We start from the raw sequence: 27,686 nt of genomic DNA on the forward strand, positions 1-27,686 counted from the left end.
AATGTTTGAAGCCATTTGCATTTTTCCATATTGAAATAATTTATTAGTACCTATTGTACACATACCTTGTATACCTTAGTACGTCATTTTCAATATTGAAATCACCGCTACTGCCTTGCTTAATATGACGTCGCAATAATAAGAAAAAAGAATTATACGCTTTTGTTAGGGAGGGAAAGAAAGTGGATTCGGAATTTAGAAAAAGGGACCGCGAGTAGATATATTGCGTAAAAAGCGAGGGTGGATCCGTACCGATCCGAAGTGAAGGTGGGAGACGATCTTCTCGTTAACGACGACAGCGTGGGGATAGAGAGGGCGGTAACGCGGGTATATATTCTCGATGCGGTCGAGACTAGCTACAGTTCATCAGGAGGCAAAATCGACGCAAGAGGAAAGAGCGCATATACGCGACACGCGATTGTATCAGTTGGAAGTCTCTATCAGTGACAGAAAAGACAGAAAGAAGTAATCCTCTCGATAAACGTGCGAGATATAGAGAGGGAAGAGGCAACAAGTGTGTGACAATCGGTGTCAGAACTAAATTACTCGTGGTATAAACGTAGGCAATTATCTTTAATTAGCTCTCACTCGTTTCACATTAATTAATTGTGGTGCGCGTGAAGATGAATCTATCAGTCAGCACGCCGATTGTATGCGTTCTGCTCGTGACTCTGCTGTCGGAGACGGCGCACGCCAGGCCGTCACAGTGGGTTTTGAGGTACTTTTTTTTTTAGCAGCCCTTCCTAAACATTTTGCCTTTTTTCCTTTTGTCTTTTTTCAATTTTATCTTACTTCATACTTGGAGAAAGACGTACACAGAGAGAATAATTTTACTAAAGTATCTAAAAACTTGGATATATATTTTCAGATAGATCTGAAAATAATTTTGTTGGACTATCAGAGTAATTATTGTATATAGGATGCACGATAGGATAGGATGCATTGGTTCCTGAAATATCAAATCTTTTTGCAGCACTTACTCACTATACTTGAATGTTCTATATATAATTATTTTGGTAATTCAACATAATTATTTTCAAATCTGTATCAATTAAATTTCTAGATTTTCTTTTTTATACTTGAGCAAAATCTCTTTTTTATATAGTAATGATAGTTATAAAGATGACAACTATATAAGTTTTATATTTAAAATTAAATGATTGTGCGCATTTATGAATACATCTGAAAAATGAATACATGTAATTCTTATCCAGCAACTTTCAGCAATAATTACATAGTATAATTGAATAAATTAACGTACACATAAAACTTGTATAGTTGTTATCTTTATAGTTTTTCTCTAAATACAATTGTGATACTTACTATTTTTTTTACCTTTTCCATTACATCATCTTTCCAATGTCTTCTCTAATATTAAGTTCATTTAAGTTCTTGATCTCTTTATTGCACTATATGTTTATCTTAAACCTTCTTCTAAAATACGAATGGATGAAAATCAAATTAGATCGAAATTCTAAGATCGTGCATTCAACTATCAAACAGTCGTATAAGATCGTGTCGTATGGAATGTCGTGAGGCAATTCATGAAATTATTGCGATATCCTGATTTCTTCGCGATCGATGAAATTCAAATTCAACGTCGATTTAGCTTTTACGTCGTCACTCTTGTTGATATCACTTCGTTTCTAGCGTAAAATTGGATTTATTTGAAATAATACAATCTCATTTCTCTTCGTTATTACGTAATAGCGATTGGTTGTGCGAATAATTTCGCATAGCCTCTCTAAATCTGAATCAGTGAATAATCACTGATATCAATGCCAAATATGCCACTGATAATCAATGAATTAAATATCCCTAGCTAATTTTTATTATGTGATCTAACTAATCTTGTTTTAGTGCTTAAATTCAATGAATACGGTTGGAAGATTGAAATTAACTTGAAAATGTCAGTATTTAGTTATATAATGCTCAAACATTTTTTCTTTTTTAGTTAAACTTCACTGATTATCAGTGCTAAGTATACTGGATAGTTACTGTACGCTGATTTAGATTTAGAGAGTAGATATATAGAGCAATACAGAAAATAATGCGGAGTGTAATAGATTGAGATCCCAAGGATTTTAATGTCTGTCCACGGAGACAAAGTAACTGACTTCTTTTCTGAAATCTCCGAATGCGATGATAATATATTTGTTAAACTTAGTCGAGACTTTGTCGCGCGCTCTATCTAATCTGCGTCGCACAGTGGCCCAGAATCGATTCTAGTCTGCCAAAAGTCAAAAAATAAAGTGATGGCATTTTTGTTACACACGATTAAATTAGCTTATATAGCTATAAATTATCTTATAGCCATAAGTGAATATTTGATCCTAATTATTTCAATTATTTAAAAAAATTTTGTTAAAATAATGTTTATACTATATATTTATATTATATTTTCATCTATATTAGAAGCTAATTTAATCATACAACAAAAAATGCAATAATTTGTTTTTTTACTTTTGGCCGGCTAGAATCGATTCTGATCCATTGTGCATCGCATACACTTAAAAGATTAGCGCGGATATTAACGGGTACATTCTTTTTGTCTTTAATGTGTTAAAATTAAAATTGTGTTGGGTATAATCGATTGTTGACGATCACACGCGAATTGGGATTTTCGTGAAAAATAATTTCCAAAGAAAGTAGTGACTTCATCTGTATTGATATTTTTCAAATGATTCTTATTAGAATATTTTATAAAATTTTCGATTTATTGCAGTCGGCAGAAACGCCTTTCTGATCAAAGACTCGCCGAACTCGAGACACTTATAGCGCTGCAAAATGTGAAGGGCGTCGTGGTTCCCGTAGGATTCGGAAAAGTGAACCCAGCTATCTTGTAAGTTTATTTTCTAATTTGTTTCGAACTGCAATAATCCAATTAATCAATTTTCTATTTATATATCGTTTGTTTTATTAATTTTTTTACAATAGTATATTCCTAAGTGCATTCGCTTACATGCAGAACTTTCTTAAACACATTTAACGTGGTAAAAAAGTGCTACCTATAACATTCTAACAAAATCGTCCATTTGAAATTCACCAAATGATTAATGATTGTGACTATCATTTAACCTCGTCTGCATAACGCAGACGAGATTAAATGATAATTGCTAGAAAGTTAATCACATTGCGATAAGAATTATGTCATAATTTTTTAGATACGTTCTTAAATCACTTATATGCAGAACATTTATTTACACTTATTTTACGAAGGCAAAAACACTGTTAATAATAAAATTAAAATTGTTTATCAATGTCTAAAAAACCTAATTGACATGTTATAACAAATTATAAGCGACTTATTTATAACTATATATTTTTATTAGTTGACATCTTTTAATAGAAATAAATTTAATTTCATTTAAAATTTCAATGTCATGTTGTAAACAATATCGAAGATGAACTAATAGAAAAGTTAAAATGTTTATATATTCTTATGTTATTATTCATACGAAACGAATTTATAAAAAATTGTTTTTGCAAAGGACATTGTCCTTTCTTAGTAATATTGAATTATTCACAAATTTTGTCATTGTACAAAATTGTCTGTTTATTGAAATTCACCAACTTCTATTTTTATGCGTTATCATAACACAAACGAAATTAATTATTAGTAACGGAAAAATTATAATTTTCTTGTGCCTCTCGAAATAAAGTAATGAAATTAAGGCAAATAAAAGTGTAACGCAGTTATTGGGGCGTGATTAAATAATACTGTTGTTTCGTGCAGTATTTACTTGAATATATATTTCAATACGAATGTTTCGACTCTTTTTGAGTTATCAGCGATACACAATTCTTCAAATCTTTGACACTTCCCTCATACACCATAAATTAATTATAGTTGATAATTGTATGGTAGGAAAATAGTTATGTTACGACAAAAGTTCTATTAATTTTATTAATTTTTCACATATATTTTTAACATAAGCAAATGTTTACACGTGAAACTTTCCTTAAAGGGATGCTGGAATTAAAAAAAATATACGAAATGCGACAAAACGCGCATTTTGTATGTTTCCGTTCATTTCGTTTTTCTTCTACAGAATAAAAAAATCCTTCTCTAGAATAAAAAAAGAAAAAAACACAAATAGCTGTGGAGAAACTACAAATTGAAAAATCAAAAAAAATTGTAAATTATTAGTTTTCTGTTATCACGTAGGTCACTTATTCCTTACATACATATAAATGAATTCAAGTTATATGTATATATATATACAAACAAAGGTATATATACTTTCCCACATTTGAATAATGTATAAGAATATAATGAGACCTTCAAATTATGATTTTTTAAATTTATAAAAGAAATGAATTGAAAAGTGATGTGAATGTACATAACCTACACTCATGCAATGTATAGGACATAGCCGGATCAAGAAATGTAATAACGTTTTACTTAATGTGCCATTAAAGATTTCATCTACCGCAGTTGCACTTGTTGCTTCTTAAATTCTTCAAATCTTTAAGTAACTTGTATACGGTATAGCAGCTAAAGAACTACATAAAATATAAAAATAAAACAAGAAGTAAAAAAGCAAATGATAGGAGAAAAGGCACTCCTAACTCTCATATCAAAAAATTAATGTAAAACAAATAACGCTTTGAATGTTCAATATTTTCATTTTCCCGGCATATGAGAGCCTGGGAGCTTCTTAAGACGTTCAAAGGATACTTTGAATATCTTTAAGATGTTTCTTAAAGGTCTGTGTTATATAGATTAGAAAAGTAATCTTCAGTATTCTTCAGTATTCTTAGAGAAATATTTTAAGCTCTGTAGAAAATAATGTATACAACAGTACGACAATAAAGTTTTTGATTGATAGTTAAATTAGTAATAGTCCCATTCATATCTCGCGACATTGATACGCGTGCTATCGACAGGAAAAATTGAAAAAAGAGACAACGAAGCACTTTGACAAATACGCTTACAAATTGTAATGCAACGACGTCTGCTGAATAACATAATTGCATCGAGAGACGACAGGTAAAAGAGAAAAGAGAAAAAGAATAAGGAGAAGATGTGATCATGACGAATGAAGATGAGAAGAACGCAACGGTGGTAAATGGAATCTCTAACTAGGTTACTTCTCTTTCAATGCTTCGTGAATAAATTCCTATCCGGATGCTGTTCCCACTCGCGTCGTTTCAGTGAAAAGGGACCTTGTGGGACTGCGATATATCGCACTGTTCTCTCTGCGTTGTAATTGCGCGTGAATTAATTGATGATATTTACGATGTCAATGATATTCGACGTCGCATATGTAATTAACAAGGAACATGAATATTGTCGAGCGATCGCATTACATCGTGTACACTGCTCGTTGATTGACAAGCCGGTACTCGAAACTTGACTTTTCGATCTCATGCCTTCGAGTATTGTGTGATCGTACAGCTGAAATATTGGAGCGTATCAAATAATGTACGAACTATAACCGTATAACTTCGTCGCATCATTTTCATATGATTTCCACTTGGCAACCCCCCACAATCTTACCTCGATTCTCAATAGGTTAACATTTATCCCAGATTATCGTAACATTCCTCTGAACTCTAGTTAGGCGCCAGGCACGAGAGAATGTGACCCATTCTTCAATACTTTAACTCAAACAATTCTCGACCATTCTTTATTGGGATCCACGAAATCCGACTGCTTAGTCACAGAATTGGTAAAGGGGGTGGTTCCCTCGAAGCAAAAATAAGTCGGAGGGCGAGCGAAAAAAAATACAAGACTCACACACGAATTAATAATAAAGAAAAACAACGTATACTTGCCACTTTTGCAGTACTTTAAGGAATGCAGATCAGCTGTGGACATACAAAGGGACTGACAAAATTTTGTCTAAGTTATAATAAAACTAGTTATAATATCAGTTAAAATAAAATCGGTTTTAAATTTTAATCAAAGTGAAAAATCCATATTGAAATCCATAAACGAGTTTTACTATTTTTAGTTTACTATTCACCATTATTAAAGCTTAAAAAAAAATTTAAATAAAAGTGTATTAAATAAATATGTTACTTTAAATACGAAGCGCGGTCTAAATGTTAAGATGTTGAACTAAAAGTAATATGATTGTAAATTATAAAAAACGGAAGTATTATTTGTTTATATTATTTATGTTTAATACTTTTCTGTATAAGAACGGCATTTTTTTATGTCTCATATATTATATAATATTGTATATAAAATAATAATATTAGAGAATATATAAAATATATGAAATAAAAATATTTTGAAAAATATTTGTATTAAAATTTAAGAATGCTTATTTATTTACGTGTCTATAAATCTTAACGAGCTTACCAACTTTTTCTGGAGCCAATGAATTTCTTAACTTACTGCAAATATGTATACTAAATATAGAGAAAATTCTCTCTACTTGCTGACGTAGAGCTAAAGAGATTTGTCATAAAAATGTCAACTTTTTTTAGGGCCATTATCATTAAATGTAGAAACAAAGAAATTGCTAATGAAAGTTGATTCGTGGTACTTCGTGCGAGAATAAAAATCGTTTATTACCAATTCGAATGAATTAATTACGCAGAGACATTTCGGCTTCAAACCATTATCAGTATGTCTAAACATTTATTGCAATTCTCTATCTCCTTCATGGTGAGACGGAAGAGTGACGACTGTACTTATTCTATTGACACAAGGTTGGCAAGTCCATTATATTCATTCGAATTGGTAATAAAATAAATTTTTATTCTCTCATGAAGTACCGCGATAAACTTTCATTAGTCCTTCTTTTTACATTTGACATTCTCGAGAGTTGTTACTTGTTTTATTTGTGTTACTTGTTTTATTTCCATTATCATTATTTATTTTATTGCATTTATTTAAAATATTCACCCGTTTCGCTGGATAAACTACAGAGCCATATTTAAATATTTTTTTCTGCCAAATTTTTTGATTTCGTGCAAAAACGCGTCGAATGAGCATTATTTCATCAAAATTGAAGGTAAAGGGAGCCTTCTGGAAAATTATTATGGTTTTAACCAGAGAAAAACTGGATAAAACCCGTTATATAACCAATAAATTGGGTTTAATATGAAAAATTTGGATTTTTGTCAACCCTGTCGAATACTGTACACGCATTAACAAAATGAACGTTCGGATTTCGGTGTAATATGAGTCCGCAAGGATGGAATAATTTGATCTTTCGACGTAGAGGTACAATTATCGTTAAAATAGATTTCAATTCACCGATCGAATTTAACACTGAAGCTCGCCGGAATATCGCACCGGCAAAATCGCGTACAGATGATATTCAGATTCTAACGCGGAATTATTCGGCGGCAACTAATTGTTCCGATAACGCAAAATCCATGAAAATTACAGCTTGAAGTGCATCTTAAGCCAGATGATGACTGAACAAACAGTTACACGTAAAAAAACGACACATGATGATTTGGCTATGGCGAGAGGACGACAAACATAACGCGAGAATACCCTACACTTGTGATGATCTTAAAAATCCGCAACGATCACGATCATAATATTTGTATATTATATCCGTTTCACTAGCTTGCGGGCTCTGCGGATGAAATCTTAAGTGGAACGAATTTTGTGTGTGAACAGTCTCTGTAACATGGATGTCATTAAGATGATTGTACTACGCTGTAGAAAATCTGAAGACTCATCGAGTCCTGATGGTGAAGTAGTGTTTATCTCTTTCCGGATCATACGAATAATAAATACTTTTTTCATGTTAAAAATTTTGCAACACCGAGAATAAAACAAAATGTCTATGCAAAAGGATAGCAGTTGATGACTAGAGTTGGTATAAAGAGATTGGCGCCAATGCATGTGCCTAATGCTGATTGGACTTAAGTGTCCTTAGAAAGAAGGCAACATTAAAGAAAGAAGAGATTAAGACGAGGAAAATGATAGATATAGAACACAAAATGGCGACTTCCGGCTAATTGGCGTCACTCTCTTTATATCCACTCTACAAACGACGAAACGACCACGCCGACCCACGTACGAACCATGAGCTCGAGGCGATCGTGATTAATGACGGTTATTTATAACGTTTTGATCGCGATCACAACGATCGCCATCGTTATGTGGAACGGGTTTGCAGGCACTGCGAGCGTTGCGGATGTTAAGTGGAACGTAAAGGACCCTAAACGAACGACACGAGGCATCCAAATTAGTCGCTACTCGCGGTAGCTTCAAATTCAACACGTGCAATTCGCTCAATCTCGCAATGGGATCGCGACGGCCTTACAATATTTCAACGCTTATTTCATCGGTACAGCTTCTTCTCCTTCCGTTGTTCTCTCGATAATGTACAGGATTCTGCGTCCTCTCTTATCGAGATCCTCTCCTACCACAACGAAAGTGATTTCTCGGCAGTTCTTCAAACGCGAAGTTCTTCAGGATCGGGGCTGTCCCTGATTGGCCGATAATCAACTCACATCTGATTGGCCGATAATCAACTCGCGCGACATCCTACGAATCGCGTGGGCCCGCGATAGCCATATATATATAAAACATTATATGACAGTTAAATTCAGTGTCTGTGGAAAAAAACGTGAATTTTGCATCTCCATCGAGAATCTCAAACTTTTATGCGCAAATATAAAAAAAAATCTCAAGAATGTGAAGCAACCGCGATTTATACTGCTGGACGATCTGCACGACAGACAGTGAATATGATATATGCAAGAAATTGATACGAAATTTAAAAATACCCCGAGCTACGAGCGTGATTCTTCTTCTCATAATCTTTTTCTCGTCATTTATTATTATATGAGACTTCTTTTTGGCGTATCTCGGCGACGACGTTATCGAGAAAGCAATTAATTGAACTTCAATAAACAAATTGTGAGATGATAAATATTGTCGTACTTGGTAGGGAGCATTGTAAATTATGCTTGTATAACAACCATTCGCTAACGATAAAACTCATTAGCTATTATTACTTGGTGGATTCTTAGCGATTGCATGAGTATTGCATGAGTATTGCATGAGTATTGCATGAGTATTGCACTATTGCGCTGGATGACGTTATCTCTCTTCCCCTTTAGACGCAAACATTCAGCATGATTGTGCGAAATTATTTAGTTCAAACGTTTAGCCTGAATGCGAATTTACCTGGATCGTGCGAATTTATCTTGAAAATAAAATTCAATAACAAAAATTTAAGGATATATGTGTTACATCTCAGAACTTAATATTATTAAAAATATCAATATAAAAATTTCATAGATTGTCTTATTATATCTAATATCTGTAAAATTTTTTTAAGCACAATTCTCTTATTGGTTTAAAAGTTATTTAATTTTTTTGTTAATTTTTATATTTAAAATTGTGTTTTACATGTAACTTATTTGTAAATTTGATGAGGAAGTAACATTAAAAATTAAATCAAACTTTAAACATATACTGATCAAACAATAATAAATATTTAAAATGTGCAAAAATTTATTTGGATATACTTACGCGTTTAAAAGTTATTGACCTACAATTTCAGAGAAAAAATATGGTCATTTTGATGTATAAAACCATTATAAGCCAAATTATTTATCGTTTCGTTTCATCAATCGGTTTTAGAACATATTCACGGACTAATATTAAAATTTTTTTCATGACGTTGGCTGATATTAACTTATTTTGACTGTTTAATTTATTTTAACTGATATTTTTTTTTAGCTGATATTGTATAATCAAAATATCCTTCAGCGATTTATATATTATGTTATATTGTGTATGTGTGCGTGTGTGCGCGCGCGTGTGTGTAGATAACATAAAATATCGATTACAAATATATATATATATATATATGTAAAAATAATAATATAAGTAATAGTGATAAATTGATATAATTAATACACGGAAAAATAATGTTATAATAGCATTACTTTAATTGAAAATGGTTTTGTTAATTTAATAATGAAACAAACAGCATTTTATTAAAATAAAAGTATTTGTTGATATATTTTATCAATACGTATTAATGTATTCGTTTTATTATTACTATTATTGAATTATTTTAAATTACATTGCTATTAACTATGTGTGTAGTGATGCTGGTTCATATATTTTTTCTTGTGTATAAAATTACTTATAATAATAAGATGATACTTGATTAACATTCCGTGTTCGATGGATCGATTATTTGACTATTGTTTTACTATTATAGAGGCCGTAAACGGAGATCCATCTCGGAGGATAATCTTCGAAAATTGCAACATTTCCTACTACTCATTACTCAAGGCTCGGAATCAACCGTGGACCAATCTGATCAGAATCGTCCCTTAACGTGGGTAAGTGCAAGATAATATCGTTGAAATTGATGCGTATAAATATATGTACAGTGAGTACAAAAGTATTCGTATAGAGAAAATATTTTTTAAAAAAACTTTATTTTTTAAAATTAAATATTATCCAGCGAGAAATGAGTCATCGAATTGATGTCGAATCGATATCGATACGATGATTTCAACATTGATTTTAATTCAATTCGACATTGATTTTAATTGATGATCATTTTTTGCTAAATAATTAACAATTTACTCCTACAGTCTAAAATAGACTGTATGTTTCTTAAATTATATATATAAAATTATATATATCAAAAAGATGTGTAATTATAGAAAATATATCATCTGAAAAATAAGCGAAAATTAAAAGTTCCATTGTTTGGATGTTCAAAAAGTATTCGAAAAATTTAGTTTATAATATCAGAAATACATGCGAAGCGCTCATATGTTAGAACAGAATTCATTGTATAAAATTGCTAATTAATGTTTATATTTTACAAATAAGATTTTTTTTTTATAAAAAATTTCCTTGTACGAATACTTTTTGCTCTCACTGTATGTGCAATCTGTTTATCACCCTTGTTTCGCACAATGTCGTAGCTACGACATTTTTACGTGATAGTAAGCATGTAGACGTTATCAAACACTTTACCTATACATTTCATTTTCGGGGACGCGTTTCACGCAAAATGTCGTAATAATCCGTAACACTTTCGAATACATGTGACGGTTTCCTTCGTGATCGTTTATCATGTCTGCTTGAGTGAATATTTTACGATAAAGATCGATCAAATCAGTAGTGGTAAAAAAATCTAATAAATTGCTGAACGTAATTAGTAATCTTCTGGAAGTTTCCGAGAACATAACGTGGGATGCTCTTCGTTCCTATTCTTTCCATCAGGTTATCTATTTTTCTCTTTTATTTATGTAGATAATAAGTAAGCGTATAAAATATAAAATGTAACTATTAGTGCGCACGCTGATCATTCAATTGTCACAAACATATATAATTATATGTACTGTAAAAAGTGAAAATAATGATTAATCTAGTTTTATTACTTATTAAAATATTATTAGTATCACATTCTAAAATACACACATTAATCAAATATTTAGATATTTAAAAAGCGCACTCGAAAATGTATAGAAGTTTTCAAGAGACTCGCCAACTTAATTCGCATATCTTATTATAAGACTTTTGGGTGTTTTCTTCTTACAAGAAGTGCGCTCACCTCATACCACGTACTAATCTCTTATATATATGTATATATATATATATATATATGTTTATAATATATATGACTTGTAATTTATATATAAATTATATATAAATTATAGTAGGTCATATACATATAAATATGTATGGAAATATATACGAGTTAGATAGTATTATCTATAAAATTATATATGTCTATAAATTATATAATGAATTGTAGATAATCCATGTATATATTTTTATATAATTTTATATAGTGATATATAATATAGGAAAAATTTTGTACCAAGTGGCCAAAAGTTTGAGACCCGTTAATTGAAAACATCTATTGTGTTAAATAAAATCAAAAACTTATCTATTCTAATTTAATATTTTTTATCTTTATTGTATCATATTAATTTTTTTTTATTATATTTACTAACAGTTTTATAATGAAATAAAAAATAATATAAAATGTTTTGAATTTTTTACAGAAAATTCTTTTTATAAATTTTTAGAAAGAAAAACATAAATATTAGATACTTTTTTTGTCAAACTATCTACCTTACTTTTTTTTACTAATCTAGATAACCCAGGATTTAAAAATTATTTATTTTCTCTGATGAAGGACTCTTCTAAAACAGCTCATAGTTTCAAAAAAAAAAAAAAGCTTTATGGTTGTAATCCATTTTCTTAAAAATATATATTATGTTTACAACTGTTAAATATGACATCTATTGACTTCAAATCAAGAAAAAAAATTGTTTTTTATTTAAGTAGTGTTTTTATTGCAATATACGCTTACATTTTACATATGCCCTCAAATATTTGACTAGCAATGTATATAAATCTACAAGTAGAGGGACTCGATGACGTTATCGCGGTAATATATTTGCGAGAATCGCTGGTGTCGCTTAGTTCGTAATTACAAATCTGTCGTCTCAATAGCGGAACTAATTCTATTTCCTCTATTCTAATTGCAGAAGGAGGATTCGCGGGAGGAGCAAAGGGACTACCAGTTGATTTAATTCATAGACTTGGTGTAGCTCGAGAATGAGGCGAAAGTCAGGAAAGAGAAGCGGAGGACAGACAACTGAGGAAGAAAGAGCGTGCTAGAGACAAAAGAGAAAGAGATAGTGAAATAAGAGAGAAGGAGGAAATAGAGTATAATTAAAAAGATACATACACATACACGCACGCACGCGCGCGCGCGCGCACACACACACACACACACACACACACACACACACACACACACATACACACGCATACATGCATACACGTACATTTAATTTGATCTCTCAGCCGTGATCCGTCGACAGCGCACTATTACGGACAGCCTCCGTCCGAGAGCTTCCAATTTTCTTATTAATTTACGCCTTACTTAAGAAATAAGTAATCTATTGACAAGCATAGGAAATGTACGTTACATGCGTAACGTGCTTAAGATTTAAATGGCAACAGCGGGAGATAACGAAAGTGTACAGCAAATTACTGTGCAAAGTGCCGGTGTCCTTGGGGGAAAAACGGCATGATCGTATCCAGACTGCGTTCTTTATTTAAGTATTCGAGGCTTAACGAGAAAACAGTATTTTACATGTGAACGCCGTTGTAGTATTCGCGTATAATGTGTAATTCGCAAGATTCATTCGATACACACTTGGATGTTTTTTGCCAGCGAATTCAAGATCATATTTACCTTTTCGTTCGCATTTAATTGGCTATCACTTTCATTGAAACATTTAAATCTTCTCATAAAAAAACAAATAATTATTCCTACCGCACTCAGAAAAAAAGGATACAATTATACGTATAAGATGACAATTATACAAGTTTTATGTATGTATAAAGAATTAACACAATATATATAATTAATTTTATACTAAAACTTATAGTTATCTGCATCTTTATAGGCATCATCATTATATGTTTTTTTCTGAGTGTGGCTTTTCTCAACTACATCGGATTTAGTCGGCTGCTGTAAGTTATGTGTAATATTTAAATGATAATTTCGTAAGAAAGTACAAAATTATTCTAACCAATTTTTTTTTATCGCGTCGATTTCCTCCGCGTGAAATTGCGCAATCACATTAACGCACGAAACAGAAATTGAGAGAGACAAGGAAGAACGTCTTACAGGTTCACTTTTATATATATGAAAAAGTTAAGTTAGTCTTATCATAAATCTCAACTTTAATAAATTCTCAGAATATCTTATAATATTTTAAAAAATTTATTATATTTTAAATTTATGAAAATTTCTGAGAAAAATGCCTTAAACTTTTTCAAGTTTATTAAGTTTTCTTCAGAAATTATAGAAATGAGAAATCTTAAACTTAGAATATTTCAGAATTTATATAAGAATATTAGAAAAGATGCAGACATTTCCTGTACTTCTGAAAAGTTTTAATGTATAAAAAATCTAAAAAATGTTCTAAAGACTTATAAAATTATATAGGAATTGTAAAAAAACGCTGATATATAAATTTTATGAAAAATTCTAAGATAAATTTTTAACAGAGAAGTTGTTTCATATAATTTTTCTTCGCTACTGTAATCGACTAAATCCAACGTGGAATTTTTGCAATGTAATGACCGATCGAGATGTATTTTGAATAGATTTTTGTTCAAAGAATAAATTGAAGATAATTGTGCTAGTTAACTTACAAATTAACTTATAATTGTGAGCGCGTTTATGATGAAACTATCATGAGTGACGAGAAACATCTAAAGAATCTTGCGAATTTACTTTAGCGAGTTTCCTTTGAATTAAGGCGATTATTTTTGCGGACAATTCATCGAAATTAATGTCTGCTCTGCGTCTTCTTCTGCATACGAAGGACCAAGGTTAACGTTTAATCGCAGATCTTAAAGTTATTTTTTTTACGTCGTAATACGAGCGGCACGTATTGCATTCCGGGCTCGGCCATGATACGTTTATGATTCTTGTTTAATTTTTTTCTCTTTGTACAATGTTGATGATTATAATGTACATTAGATTAAAGAAGCGTATTAATTTATGGGAATTAATTAATCGCAATGGCGTATCGAAAGAGAATAAAATTTAATGCGACATTATCTTAGTATATTGTTAATCCGAGCTCTAGACGAATTTTATTTATTTTGTAAGTTTGTTTTTTGGAGATTATTTTAGGTATTATTAATATGAATTGAGAGAGAGAGAGAGAGAGAGAGAGAGAGAGAGAGAGAGAGAGAGAGAGAGAGAGAGAGAGGGAGAGAGAGAGACTCATCTGTGCTTCGCGAGTGTACGTTCCTTACTATTTACTATTTATCGTCATTTATAATGTTTACTATTTTACTTGTATACTTATTTTTATTATATATTTATTTATTTATTTATTTACCTATTTATTTATTTATTTATTTATTTATTAGATGTGGGAACGATTATGCATGAATTTTTTAGAATGTAAATTTTGTAAATCGATTACTGTGAAAAGATTTTCACTGTACCGAGACATTTATGTTTCTTTTATACTAATAACATCGTCGGATTACTTTGAACAAACATGTATACGCGATTATGAATGCAATAAAAAGAATTAATCAATTATTGATGCAATTTATTCTCATTTTTTATTGTATCCCATCCGCTTTTGTAGCTTTCCATAACAAAGTACTATCTGAAATTACAATAACATTTTTCAAATTCTAAAAAAAAAAACACAACGAGAAGAAGACATTGAATCGAAAACATTCAACAAATTAATTAGTTAATTCGACAACCAGACAAAATTTATTTATTCTAAGAATTTACAAATTATTTTAAATATTATATAATTACACAAAAAAAAGGATTTTGCAATACACTACTATTTGTAAGTTCAAGAATACTCGTGATTTTTTGCATCTCATGCAAGGTTAAGTTTAAAAAAAAATCTTAAAAAATTTTGAAAAATTTATCACGAATTAAGAACGAAAAGAATAAAATACATAAAAAGAATGTATGTTTCTAATGGAAGTTTTATCGTATTTCACTTTTGTTGAAAAGACAATTTAAAAAAGATCTTTTCATTATCTTTCTACAATTGTCTTTCAAAGCGAAAAGTCGATTAAAATATATCTTTTCATATTATCAAAAAGAGAGAGAAAAAAATTAGAAAATTTTGTTATAGGCTTCTCTGGCAACTCATAACAACATTTGCTTTATATAAAAGCTTTATACCTTGTACGTATGAAACAAGCTTCGGTCGCACTACAGATTAAATAGAATTCCCTAGCAAACCAATTGTAACTGTAACATAACTTAGGGAACACATAGAAAAACAATGATATATTTCATGATTATGGATACAATATGTATATCATATAATTTTGAGGATATTATACTTTAGAAGAACAAAGATATATTTCTTCATCGTTATATAATTATAACAATTATTTAAAAATGCAGTCTAACACATATCTCAAAATACATAATATGAATCATCACAACTGATATGCATAATATAAAGGATCACAACTGTGATCTTTCAGCAATTTAACGAATGTTATATGACTGATACATATAAAATACGTACTACAGATACGTTGAATTCATCCAACTTTCAGTCATTTCAAGGGTGCATTTGAGGAGATGCGTTTTTTTGTGTCATCCTTTGTTTTATCTAATAAACAATATAGATGGAATGACATAAATAGCTTTAATAATTAAAAATAAAAGTTTAGAAAGGCTATGAACCAAATAACAACAAAATAAATGTGTACATATAAGAAACAAATATAATTATCATTATCTAACACAAATAACAAATAACAAATGTCATTGAGTCATCTTCAATGTTAAAAATAAACATAATTAAAAAGAACTAAATTAATATATTTAAATTAAACGGGTCATCTAGTCTTTTGCCAACGTGGAATTATCCTTGGCTGAAGAAATTTTGTATTAATACATAGGTCTTTTTATCATTAGATACCGCAACATTGTAAATCTAATTTTGACTAGAAGTTTTGATTTATATATGTATAGTAATCTACAGACGAACTTTCATCGCTCTATATTCAGTATCTTTGTACTTAATGCTTTGGATTTTCTTTGCTTTAAATATTGTATTGGTGTAATTTTTATTTTCACTATTTTTATAGATTTTAATGTAAATTTTTGACTTTACGATGCTTGTGAATTCTTTGCGCATTTTGACCAATATGGATTTTTATTATTTCGACATCTAACTTTTACACTATATCGTTGCGGACGTAATATCACATTCACGATGACAGGATGCGATTCTACTGCTGGCCATTATATTGTTTTATTTTTACAGTTTATCCGTTTAATTTAAGTATATTAATTTAGTTCTTTTTAATTATGTTTATTTTTAACATTGAAGATGACCCGATCGAAATGACGTTTGTTATTTGTTATTTGTGTTAGATTATGATAATTATATTTGTTACTTGTATGTATACGTTTACGTTGTTGTTATTTGGTTCATAGCCTTTCTAAACTTTTATTTTTAATTTGTATTATTGAACCATGTTATATAATGCAAGCTTTAATGATCTTTCTCCGAACATAATCCTACAGATTACTTTATTATTATCAGTATAAAATCAAGGTTGGGTAATACTAAGTTAAAAAGATAAAAGTTAAATTAAAAAGTTAATTAATTTTAACTTAAATTAGTTATATTTTAGACTCTTAACTTAACTTAATTACTTTTTAACTTAATTTAGTTACATTTTATTGGTAATTATTAACTTTTAATTTGATTTTTTTGAAGTCAATCTTTAGATACAATGCGAGAGGCTAATAAGTATATGATTTAGTAATTTTATTGGGTCATCTAAAAAGTATCCGCGGTCCTTTGTCACTAGATATATGACCATCAACACACATCCAGTGACAAAAAACCGCGGATACTTTTTAGATGACCCAATATATTGTATAATCGTTACTTGTGAACAAAAATAACCAGATTAAATAAATAAGCTGTAAGAAAGTAAAAATACGAAAAATTATATAAAATAGTTATATAAAATAGTTAAACTTTTTCTTTTTTTTTGTTTGTTCAAATCAAATTTAACTTTTAACTTTTTAATTACTTTTTTTATTAACACTAATTTAAGTTCAATTAATTTTATTATGGATTAATTTGTATTTTAAGTTAAATTTTCAAGGCTATTAACTTTAATTTAATTTAGTTAAAAAGGTAACTTACTCAATCCTGTTCAAAATTGAATGTTATATGAACGCTACATCCTTTTCATGTACTTTTTACTATTCATAGCGTCAATTTTTATCACTATCTATTATATCTATTTTGTATATATCTACATACATAAATAAAAGATGTTTATATTACATTGCAATAATATATTAATTATTGTAATATATTAGTAATATATTAATTATATACATTTCTGATATAGAAATGATATATTCAAAGTTGCTGATATAGAGCTGTAACAGTACGTTGTTATTTAATGTTTATAAATATATTTGCAATGTTTATAATTATATTTATTACATAAATAATATTATATGTTACATTCTTGATACTCATATAATATTACATCTACAACTAAGCTACATGTTGTGGTTTGCTAGCTGGGATGTTTGTAGAAATAATCTATAGCGAGGCTTTAGCATAAGAATAAGGAAGATTTGAAAATTTGTGAGTATGTATGTGTCGCAGCCTTTTTGCGAAATTAGTCTTTTCAGAAAAGGCTAGCCTTTTTTTTATGTAAAACGGCGCCTTTTTGTGAAATTAACGATAGTTTCTCAATTAGGCTGATGCAGGTTTAGGCTTTTCACGAAAAGATTAGCTCACATCAACCTTATTGGTTAATGATACACATTTTTGTAAAAAGGCTAACGAAACGTCTAGCCTTTTTGCGTAAATTCTAGATTCTAGTTTTTACATAAAAAAAGCTAGATGTTTCATTAGCCTTTTTGTAAAAATTATTATTAACCAATCTGGGCCCTAGAACAATAATAGTAGCTATCAAATAAAAGCAAATTTGGTAATTCTTCAGAAGAGTTTCCTCGCCTTCGATTTTTCAATGAAATTAAGTGCGTTTTTGCGTAAAATAAAAGAGGCAGAAAAATGTCCAGGACTGCTCTGCGAAATGAGATATTAAGCGTTAAAGTTAACTAAAGTGTTACTTATTACAACACGATCATTAATCTGTCATATAGACAGTGAAGTGTATAGACCAGTGCTTATTGGCGTAGCCGCCCCGAACAAAAAAAAACATATCCCATCCGCTTGGAGCCTAACGTCTAGAAGTTGCAGCATAGACAGAGTATCCGCTTGAAACTTCTAACCTATCAAGACGGTGAGGTGTGAGAACAGTCTTTTTAGAGTGGTCTTTTTACTGTCCAGGCTGTAACTTATAGACAGTTAGGCTACGCCGACCCGAATCAATAAATACTATAATACTTTTGTCCACTTTATTGTCCACTTAATAGATTTCCTAATCTCAATAGTTGTGAACTTTAACACTCAACATCTTGCTTCGCAAGGCAGTCTCGGATCTTTTTTTGCCAGATTCTTTCTGAACGCGTCGAATGAGCCTAATTTCATCGAAATCGGAAGTGAAGAAACTCTTCTGAAGAATTATCAAATTTGCTTTTATTTGATAGTTACTATTATTGTTCTAGGGCTTAGATTGGTTAATAATACACTTTTTATAGAAAGGCTAACAAAATATCTAGCTTTTTTGCATAAAAAGCCTAGAAGAATCTATGATTTACGCAAAAAGGCTAGACGTTTCATTAGCCTTTTTGCAGAACGTGTATCGTTATAACCAAGCTGATATGAGTTAGCCTTTTAAAAAGGTTAATTTCGTAAAAACTGCAAAAGCTGCGACATATGCATACGATATCGATGTAATAAAGAATGTAGTAAAGTGATATGTTTCTTTATAGTAAATCATATTTGTGCATTTTATAATTAATAAAACAGCGATTCTTCGAAATTTATATATTTGGTGTTTTTTAACTTCCCTAACTTAGAAAAGGTATATAAATTTTTAGATCGATTAATTACTAACATTTTTGTAGTAGGATTTTCGTCTTTAAAATTATCTGAGGAATACGCTCTTAAAAAATAATTTGATAGTTATGTACAGGACACCCTGTATAGTAAGTAATAAGAGAGAGAGAAAGAGAGAGATTTCTATTCAACCTACCGAGGAGGGACTGTCGGGCCAATTGTACTTAGTACTACTTATAATACGAGAAAAGGCAACAACATATTACGTAATTCAACCTGGAGCAATTAATATCTGCATTACTAAGCGGAAGACTAATTTCTATTCTCCTATAATGAATTTATTAATCAAAAATTACAAATTATTTGAAAATGACACAGGTCATTCCTCTCAGATGGATCGAAGTATTCGAACTCCTCCGAGTAAAATGAAGGAAAAATATAAACAGGAAACGATGATGCAGTCGCAATGATAGAAGTAAATCTAGTGATTCAATCATAATTCATTATAAATGAAATTTGGCTTGACTTTCGATTAATGTCCAATGTGGTCATCCGATATTTGTCTGGTAAATATGAATTTGACAAACTTATACGCAGTTGACGTAGTCGGATCAGCAACTAAAAGATCGCAACACGTTTTTTTTAATGAGTTTCGTAGTAGTATGTAGTTACCAAACGATTCGTTATTACTTATATAAGTAAAAACCAATTGCTCGGTAAGCTGCATTCTGAAACCTAATAAAAAAAAATGTTGTAACCTTTTAATTGCATGTATATGTATCATATCTAACAATATTGACTATGCTTCAAATTTGCTGCCAGCACTAAAAATTTATAGTTCACATTATATGCACTATAGATTTTTAGTACGACAGTTTTCATTAAAACATGTTTAATTGCTCCTTCTACTATTGCACAATTATTTTTTTATTCCACGTAAATTCATTAACGTTTAGTGTGAATCGCCCACCCAATGTATTAAGTTTCGTCAGCATCGCGCTTCAAATCAATGAAATTAATCGCAATAAGTTTATGAAAATCATCCGTATCTTTTCTGTACCCATTCCTTCTTACGTAATTCTCACATTTTTAAGCAAGAACGTCGTTTTACTATATTTGCGTACAGATTTCGTCATGCTACACTAATATATATTCTCAGCTTCAGTAATTATCATAACGAAAAAAATATATGCTAATAAAAAAAACTTTCAATTTTGAATATATAATTAATATATATAGATACGTTATGTGTGTGCATTAATTTTTATTTAAAAAGAAGAATATGTTCACGGAAAAATATAATATACATACTATATATATTGTTATTAGGCACATAATGTTCTAAAGTTTGTTATACATCAGCCTTGCTTCCGTATAATTATACGTCGCGCGATAAGATTTAATGATTGAAATGTAATAAGAGATTAATGCCGGAAGTAAGAAATAAAAATGAGAAATCGTAAAGAGCAGTAAAGTGATTTCGTAATGATACATTGCGTGACTCGTCTGATGGTGTCTAATTTTCTATATAACGAAAGTCCGTGATTAGAGCAAAAATTCAAAAGTGACAATGTAGCGCATTAGCACGATTTCATAATATTGTAATATAGAATAAGAAAAATATTGAAATTATATTCATCTTAACGAAAAATTTTATTATTTAAAAGATTTAGAAGACATATTAAAGAGAAATATAAAAAAAGAAATATTAAAAGAAAAAAGAAGAATATTTAAAAAATATTGTACAAGGGTAATATATATTAAAATTATACTTCATACCTAAAACGAAATTATATCTTAAACAATAATATTTAAATTGAGAATGAAAATTATCATAGCTAATTGAAGTTACAATTTTCTCACAGCATAATTTGAATGAGCAGTTTTAAATGAACATAATTATCGGATAAGACGCATAAATTATGTATATGCCCAATTAAAATCTTATATCAAAATGAGGTCAAAAGTTCATTTTCTTATTTTTACGAAATTGCCAATTGCGTTTAATTTATTTCGTAACGAGAATTTCTGGATCGTTATCGAATTTGTACACGGAGTACTTGTTAAATCAGACTACGAGAAATGAATATTTTGTACGTGTTATGCACTTTGATATCTATAAAAAAAAATTAAATATATTACGTAGAAGATGAGGAGGACGTACTAGACTGAACTGGAAAATCCGGTTATTACATAGATTTTCCGACAGCACACAGTGGGCATAAAAGTCGCTTTTTGTAATCGAGAAACGTTCGGTTGAATTCTCTATTGATTGCAATAAATTTTTTAAAAATACTCATTTACTCATTTACTGTAGCGAAAATTTACACGCTTTTTAATGTTGCAATTTGTTAATTAACAAAAATTGTAAATTTATACTAACTTTTTGGTAAACATTTCTTAGTGTGTTCATAATTCCTTCAATCTTAATATTTAAGGATTTTCGGAGTTGCTGATTACGAAACCGTCACTTAAATTTCAAAATTCAAGATCCAATATGGCGATCGTGAACTGAAAATGTGAAGACAAATTTCGTAAAATTTGATATATAATCCATCTTAACGAGATATATAATTGATATAATTATTAACGGCAATAATATTAATATAAAGTAATAAAGAATACACAAAACACACTTCACACTTTTAAATTACCTTCCAAATTAGCGTTTAGCGTTATACTCAGAACTAAAGACGTGAATCTAACAAGCTTATAGTTCTATTTTTATTTCTTTTTCGTTTTTTTTATTTTATTTATTGAGAGATAAAAAAAGAGACGTCGGAATACATAAACGTGACTATCTTCGATTAAATCATCATTCAACATAAATCATTATTATTAACAATAATTTAGAGAACATATTGAACAACGAATGGCAAATTTTTTTCGTAATACGAAATCCTACCAGACAGAATTCTACGAAAATTGCCAAAGGGATTCTCGTATCTGGAATAATTCAGTTTGATGCAATTTGATCAGAAGCAATCCAACGACGGGTGTTAAAAGCGTTAATGCTCGTACGTAACATGAGGAGGGGGACACGAATATATATGGTGACGTTTGCTACTCTGACTTAATAGTTCACACATAACAAACCAGAGAACCTTTTAAAGATCATGTTAATCGTTTAAGCTCATCAAAAGAAAGTTTTTTCTTCCGTCGTCCGTTGAGATTTCTCTTCTCATTGTTGACCGAAAATACGTTCGAAATGAGGTACTTGTCGATGGCGATCTGCGTCCTCGTGACATTCGCGCTGCCGAAATCTATCTGTGGACATCCTGCGACTGACAACAGCAGGTAATCATTTATTTTATATTCGCAAAAATATCAGTTGATCATAGAAAATCGAGAAATTAACATTTTGGCAGTCTTATTTCAAGTCAATAGAATTGACTTCCGTTTGGTTCTTCCCTTACGAAAAAATACATTCTTGGCGATCCGAAATAACATCTAATTAATTGTTAATTTCCAAATAAACCTCCAACTTGAGGATTAATATTCAATTTGATCGTTCATTTCGGACCTAGTGTATTTTTTCGTAAGGATTTTGACTCTCACGCAAAATTTTTTTACGTATGTTGCAGAATAGTATTATGAATATATTGGACATTATTATGTTATGCTGGCGATGGTTTTTTTCAACATAAATAGATCGATTGTTTTGTAATAAAAGAGATACGCGTCTCTAATAAATTATATTTTTTTAATGAGAAGCAAAAACTAATATTTTTCGCATTATTTATATATGTTATCTTACTCAATAGCTCATTTTTGTTTTTTTCTATTTTATATAAGGTCGGTCTTGAATACGTTGGAATCACGTGTTTCAAAACTAGAAGCTATCTCAGAACCAAAAGTGATCTCAACGCTTATTCAACAGAAAAACTTGTTGATTCCGACTAAATCGTGAGTTGATTTAGATGCAGTTTCTTTCTCTTTTTTTTCAATTGCGTTAAATCCACCACACAATCGGCTGCATGTTTACAGACGACAAAGACGCTTATCGGATCAAAGACTAGCCGAGCTGGAGACGCTAATGAGTTTGTCAAAACTTGTTTCTCAATCGCTTGTTACGACTTCTGGACATGAACAACCAGATCCAACGATAATGTAAGAAGAATTTAATTAAAAAATCCTACATACATATAATATAGTTAGTGAAGAGAGAAAGAAAAAGAGAGAGGGAGGGAGGGAGGGAGAGAGAGAGAGAGAGAGAGAGAGAGAGAGAGAGAGAATATAGAAACAATAATTAATATATTTATGATATTAATTTATATATTCTTTTTCTCCTACAATTTTTATATTTCATATTTTAATTTGACAAGCTATACATATGTGATAATTTTTCGAATTTGTGTATAATCGACGATGTTAATTACAGTGGCCGTCGAAGACGTTTCACGATGAATCAGACTACACCGAGTTAATGTATCTATTAAAGCGAAACATATCGAGAATTGCGTATATTCTCTAATTAGGTAAATATTTTATTCTATTATTACGAATTACACAAGAACTTCGCTCGCAGATTGCGAATCTTTTTTGTATAATCTGTATTAATAAAACGTCTTCGATGAAAGAACATGAAAAATGAGAGACATGATGACGAAGATCATGTCTTTTTACGACATTAGTGATGCGTTATTTTGCGTACGTAAATCATGGCTTATAATAATTGCATGTATCGTAAATTCGAAAGAGTCATTAATGTTAACATAAGTCTATACTCCGAGAATAACGCAAGGCTATCGCTGTCACTGTATCAGTGACAAGTCATCGCAACGATCGTTCGATTCATGACGGCACGACGTGGCGGCGCTCGTGTCGTTTCTTATCACCGCGCACGCGACATTTCGCAATTATTTCTATTTGTACTAAAAAAATGAGCTCCGCTGATTACGTTCTGATAGAGAAGAGAGAAAGATTAGAATTTTTATATCTTACATTAATAATTTTTAGTATGTGTCTAATCATGAAAGCTTAATGCCCATCATTTAATGAATATTTACGGTAATTTACATGCTTTTGATGTACATATATTACAGTTTATTTTATTATATTTTCAGTTGAGTAGACTGATAGCGTCCGAAAAATGAAAGCGTATATTTCGTATCACGATGAATGAGCCTGGTATGTATTAGGTGTTGGAATTAATTCGTAGCGTTTTACAAGTGATGGGAAGTACTTTCATTAATGTATTTTTTAATGCTCATGTGAAATAAATAACATTCTTTCATTAAAAAACGCTACGAATTAATTCCAACACCTAATAAAAGAGAACATTCTTTGACACGTTTCATTGTTTCACGAAACGATTATTTTAGAAGTTAGCAAAATTACAAAACGAAAATTGTTATATAACGACGAGATAGGGATGTATGAAAAAATATTACAGATTTCTTAGAATCCAAGTCTATTGATATTCTATAATTTAATCGAATATATTATTTATATGTATATATTATATATTATACACTATACATTATATATTATTTATTACTTATTATTTATTATATATTACAGACGTGATACTTTATGCTAAAAAAACATGTTTCTTTAGTAAAATTGCGTCTGATAAGTATTATAGTTTTTGCAGAAAAGTAGATTGAAGTTAATGAGTAAGCGCTTTAATGAATGTGACACTCAAGATCGGCGCGCATTTCTCGCTCATTTGTAGCTAATCCTTAGTTACACTGTTAGAAATGTTTCCTTTATATGTAAATCAAGCTTGTGGTTATGAAATTAAAAATAACGAATGAGTTAACTGAAAATTAAGTGACAGTAGTTACTTAAATGTAATAAACATATACATTATTGGATCAATTCTAAGTAGAATCGTAAGACTCGTATAACGTGTTCTCGTAAAACTTGTAAGAATTTATGACTAATATCCTAATTTTATGCGTATGTATCGTAAGATGTATGATTATTCGTAAATATCTACAATTTCTTGTAAATTTTATGATTAGTAAGAAGCTGTTTGTAAAAATATTATATGAAGGTATAAGCACTTAAAAATTCTTTTTATAAATCTTACAGGAATATGTTGCGAGTTTTACGATTCTACTTAGAATTTAAGCATAAATTTTATAAAATTTTATGAAAAGTACATTAAATTTCATAAATTTTTATGAAAATTTATAAAAAGTATATTAAATTTCATGTACACAATATATATAATTGTACTTTTTATTTATAAATACAAATTTAATGTAATGTAATGAAATTAATTAAATTCAAATTGTGTAATTTAAAAGTATATTAAATTTCATGAGATTTTTAACAGTGTAGTATTCATAAGTGATGTCTTAAGACGTTGATACGGCTATGGTATGATTATAGTTTACGATAGCTTAAGACAGTCTCAGATGTAAAAATATCAATTATGAATGTTGGACATTAATCTGCTTCCGTATTGTATACTTAAAAAGTGAAAAATTAGCAAAATAAATATTGCTTTCTTTTTTTAATAAATAACAAACAAAAGAATTGTCTAATTCGTAGATCTATTTGAAAATAAAGACAAATGTAAATAGTAATATGTTTGGCAAGCTTTGTTAAACTTTCTGTTTTTCGATCTAAATATATATCGCATAATTGCGTATGAGTCATACGATATGACTAAGTTAAATAATATATCACTAAACTCAAAGAATAGTTTACTAATTAAATGAATAATTTTCAAACGCCGAAAAACGAATTCATTTTAAAACTGTGATTAAAAATAGAGTTAAATTGTACTCGAGTTAAGATAATTTTAAGAATTAATTCTCCCTTATTATAAAAAATACATACTTGTTAAAGACTTGTTCAAAATTATTAATTTTCAAAATATTTACTAATTATATAATTACATAAAATCTCAATAACAATTGTTTTGATGTTTTTTAATTTATTTTTACATATTTTTAAAGCAATTATCTACAAAGAATGTCAAGAGAATTTATAAAAATTGTATAAAAATAAAAATTGTTTCGACATAAAAAATAAAGATTTTAAAAATAAAATATCATTTTAAAATTATGTTTCTAACATGTATAATGATTGCTTTAAAGATATTATTAAAAATATTTTAATTTTTGTTGCTATTTGGATTGCTGATCTTTTTAACAACATGTGAAATAAAACTATGGCCATTTCGGTAAATCTTTTATTAAGGTGACGTTTTGCTTGTTTAATTCATTTACTGTAGAACAAATTATTAACTAATTTATAAATTTATATAGAATATGCAGAAATTTTCAACAATCGGTCAACCATTTGCGAGCAATTTCGGTTCCTCTAAAATATTCATCTGGCCTCATCTAATTATTGTATAATTTTTATTCCATCTCTATTATTGTCTTCATCTTTTTAACAACACTATTGCGTGGATTCATAATATCTGAAGATGGTTCAATTTAGACCGAAACATGTAATATTGTTTTAAATTTGAATTTATAGAGTATAATATATCGTATATTTTTTATTATTATATTTGAATTTTGTAATTGACTCTTACATGACCTTTCTAATTTTCTATTATTTTAAAACAACATATATGATTCGCGCGCTTGTCATACGATTTAAAATGATTGCAAATGATCAAGTTCTAATATAAATAAAGTGAAATAAAAAAGTAATAAGTGATAGTAAGTAATTACGAATAGATTATTGATTATTTATTATGCATAAAACTGAGTTTTACTGTCATATTGAAACAAAATTCGTCAAAAAATGGTGGATCAAGCTCTGAGTGGCTGCAACAATTAAATACGCACCTTGTCTACTCATGGGAGAAAGATAGAAATTTAAATAAATAAAAACGTTTTCACAGAAAGAGGAATGTTATTGTTTTCATGTACAGTCCTGGACAGAACGATTGCAAAACTTTTTTTCCGATGAATCTCGTAACTCAGCCTTGCTCATAGAGAGGTTGAATCATGGTGAAAATATACAACCCTAGGTGAAGCATTCTCTGGTTGCGCAGTAAGAGCGTGAATTTAGAGCGAAATTTGTTGCAAAATCAGTGAAGGAAATCTTGGAGGCACTTAGATGAGATGTCTTACTGCACTCACTCTATTCCAAACGTTGCTCTTTCAGAGTTCAGAGCACCTAGCATGGAATAAAATCGGAATGGATTCCGATTGGAATTATTCAATTATTCCCTAGATTTCTATTGTGTTTTCTGAAGAAAATGGAGTAATTCCGATCGGAATCCATTCCACTTTATTCCATGATAGATTTCCAGATTACCACTTCTTTCG

At 29.7% G+C, this 27,686-nt stretch overlaps 2 protein-coding genes across 3 annotated transcripts; both read left to right on the forward strand.

Moving 5' to 3' along the window:
• Positions 1 to 277: 277 nt before the first annotated feature.
• On the forward strand, positions 278 to 15,059 carry LOC105151179 (uncharacterized). Its single transcript, XM_011064732.2, has 4 exons — positions 278 to 718; positions 2,726 to 2,842; positions 10,161 to 10,284; positions 12,460 to 15,059. Exons 1-4 carry the CDS (start codon positions 624 to 626, stop codon positions 12,502 to 12,504), a joined length of 381 nt encoding a protein of 126 aa, XP_011063034.1. The 5' UTR covers positions 278 to 623; the 3' UTR covers positions 12,505 to 15,059.
• A 7,164-nt stretch (positions 15,060 to 22,223) lies between these two features.
• LOC105151178 (uncharacterized) lies at positions 22,224 to 25,929 on the forward strand. Of its 2 annotated transcripts, XR_846803.2 has the most exons (5): positions 22,224 to 22,737; positions 23,236 to 23,346; positions 23,428 to 23,550; positions 23,822 to 23,918; positions 24,507 to 25,929. XR_846803.2 is itself a non-coding variant. In XM_011064731.2 (4 exons), the coding sequence occupies exons 1-4, from the start codon at positions 22,649 to 22,651 to the stop codon at positions 23,865 to 23,867; spliced, it is 369 nt and encodes a 122-aa protein (XP_011063033.1). In that variant the 5' UTR covers positions 22,224 to 22,648; the 3' UTR covers positions 23,868 to 25,929. The 2 variants fall into 2 exon arrangements, 1 of the variants encoding a protein (XP_011063033.1); XM_011064731.2 differs by having other exon boundaries at positions 23,822 to 25,929.
• Positions 25,930 to 27,686: the final 1,757 nt, after the last annotated feature.

This window comes from Acromyrmex echinatior, chromosome 1, assembly GCF_024713525.1.
Source record: "Acromyrmex echinatior isolate Ae372 chromosome 1, ASM2471352v2, whole genome shotgun sequence".
NCBI classification, from domain to species: domain Eukaryota; kingdom Metazoa; phylum Arthropoda; class Insecta; order Hymenoptera; family Formicidae; genus Acromyrmex; species Acromyrmex echinatior.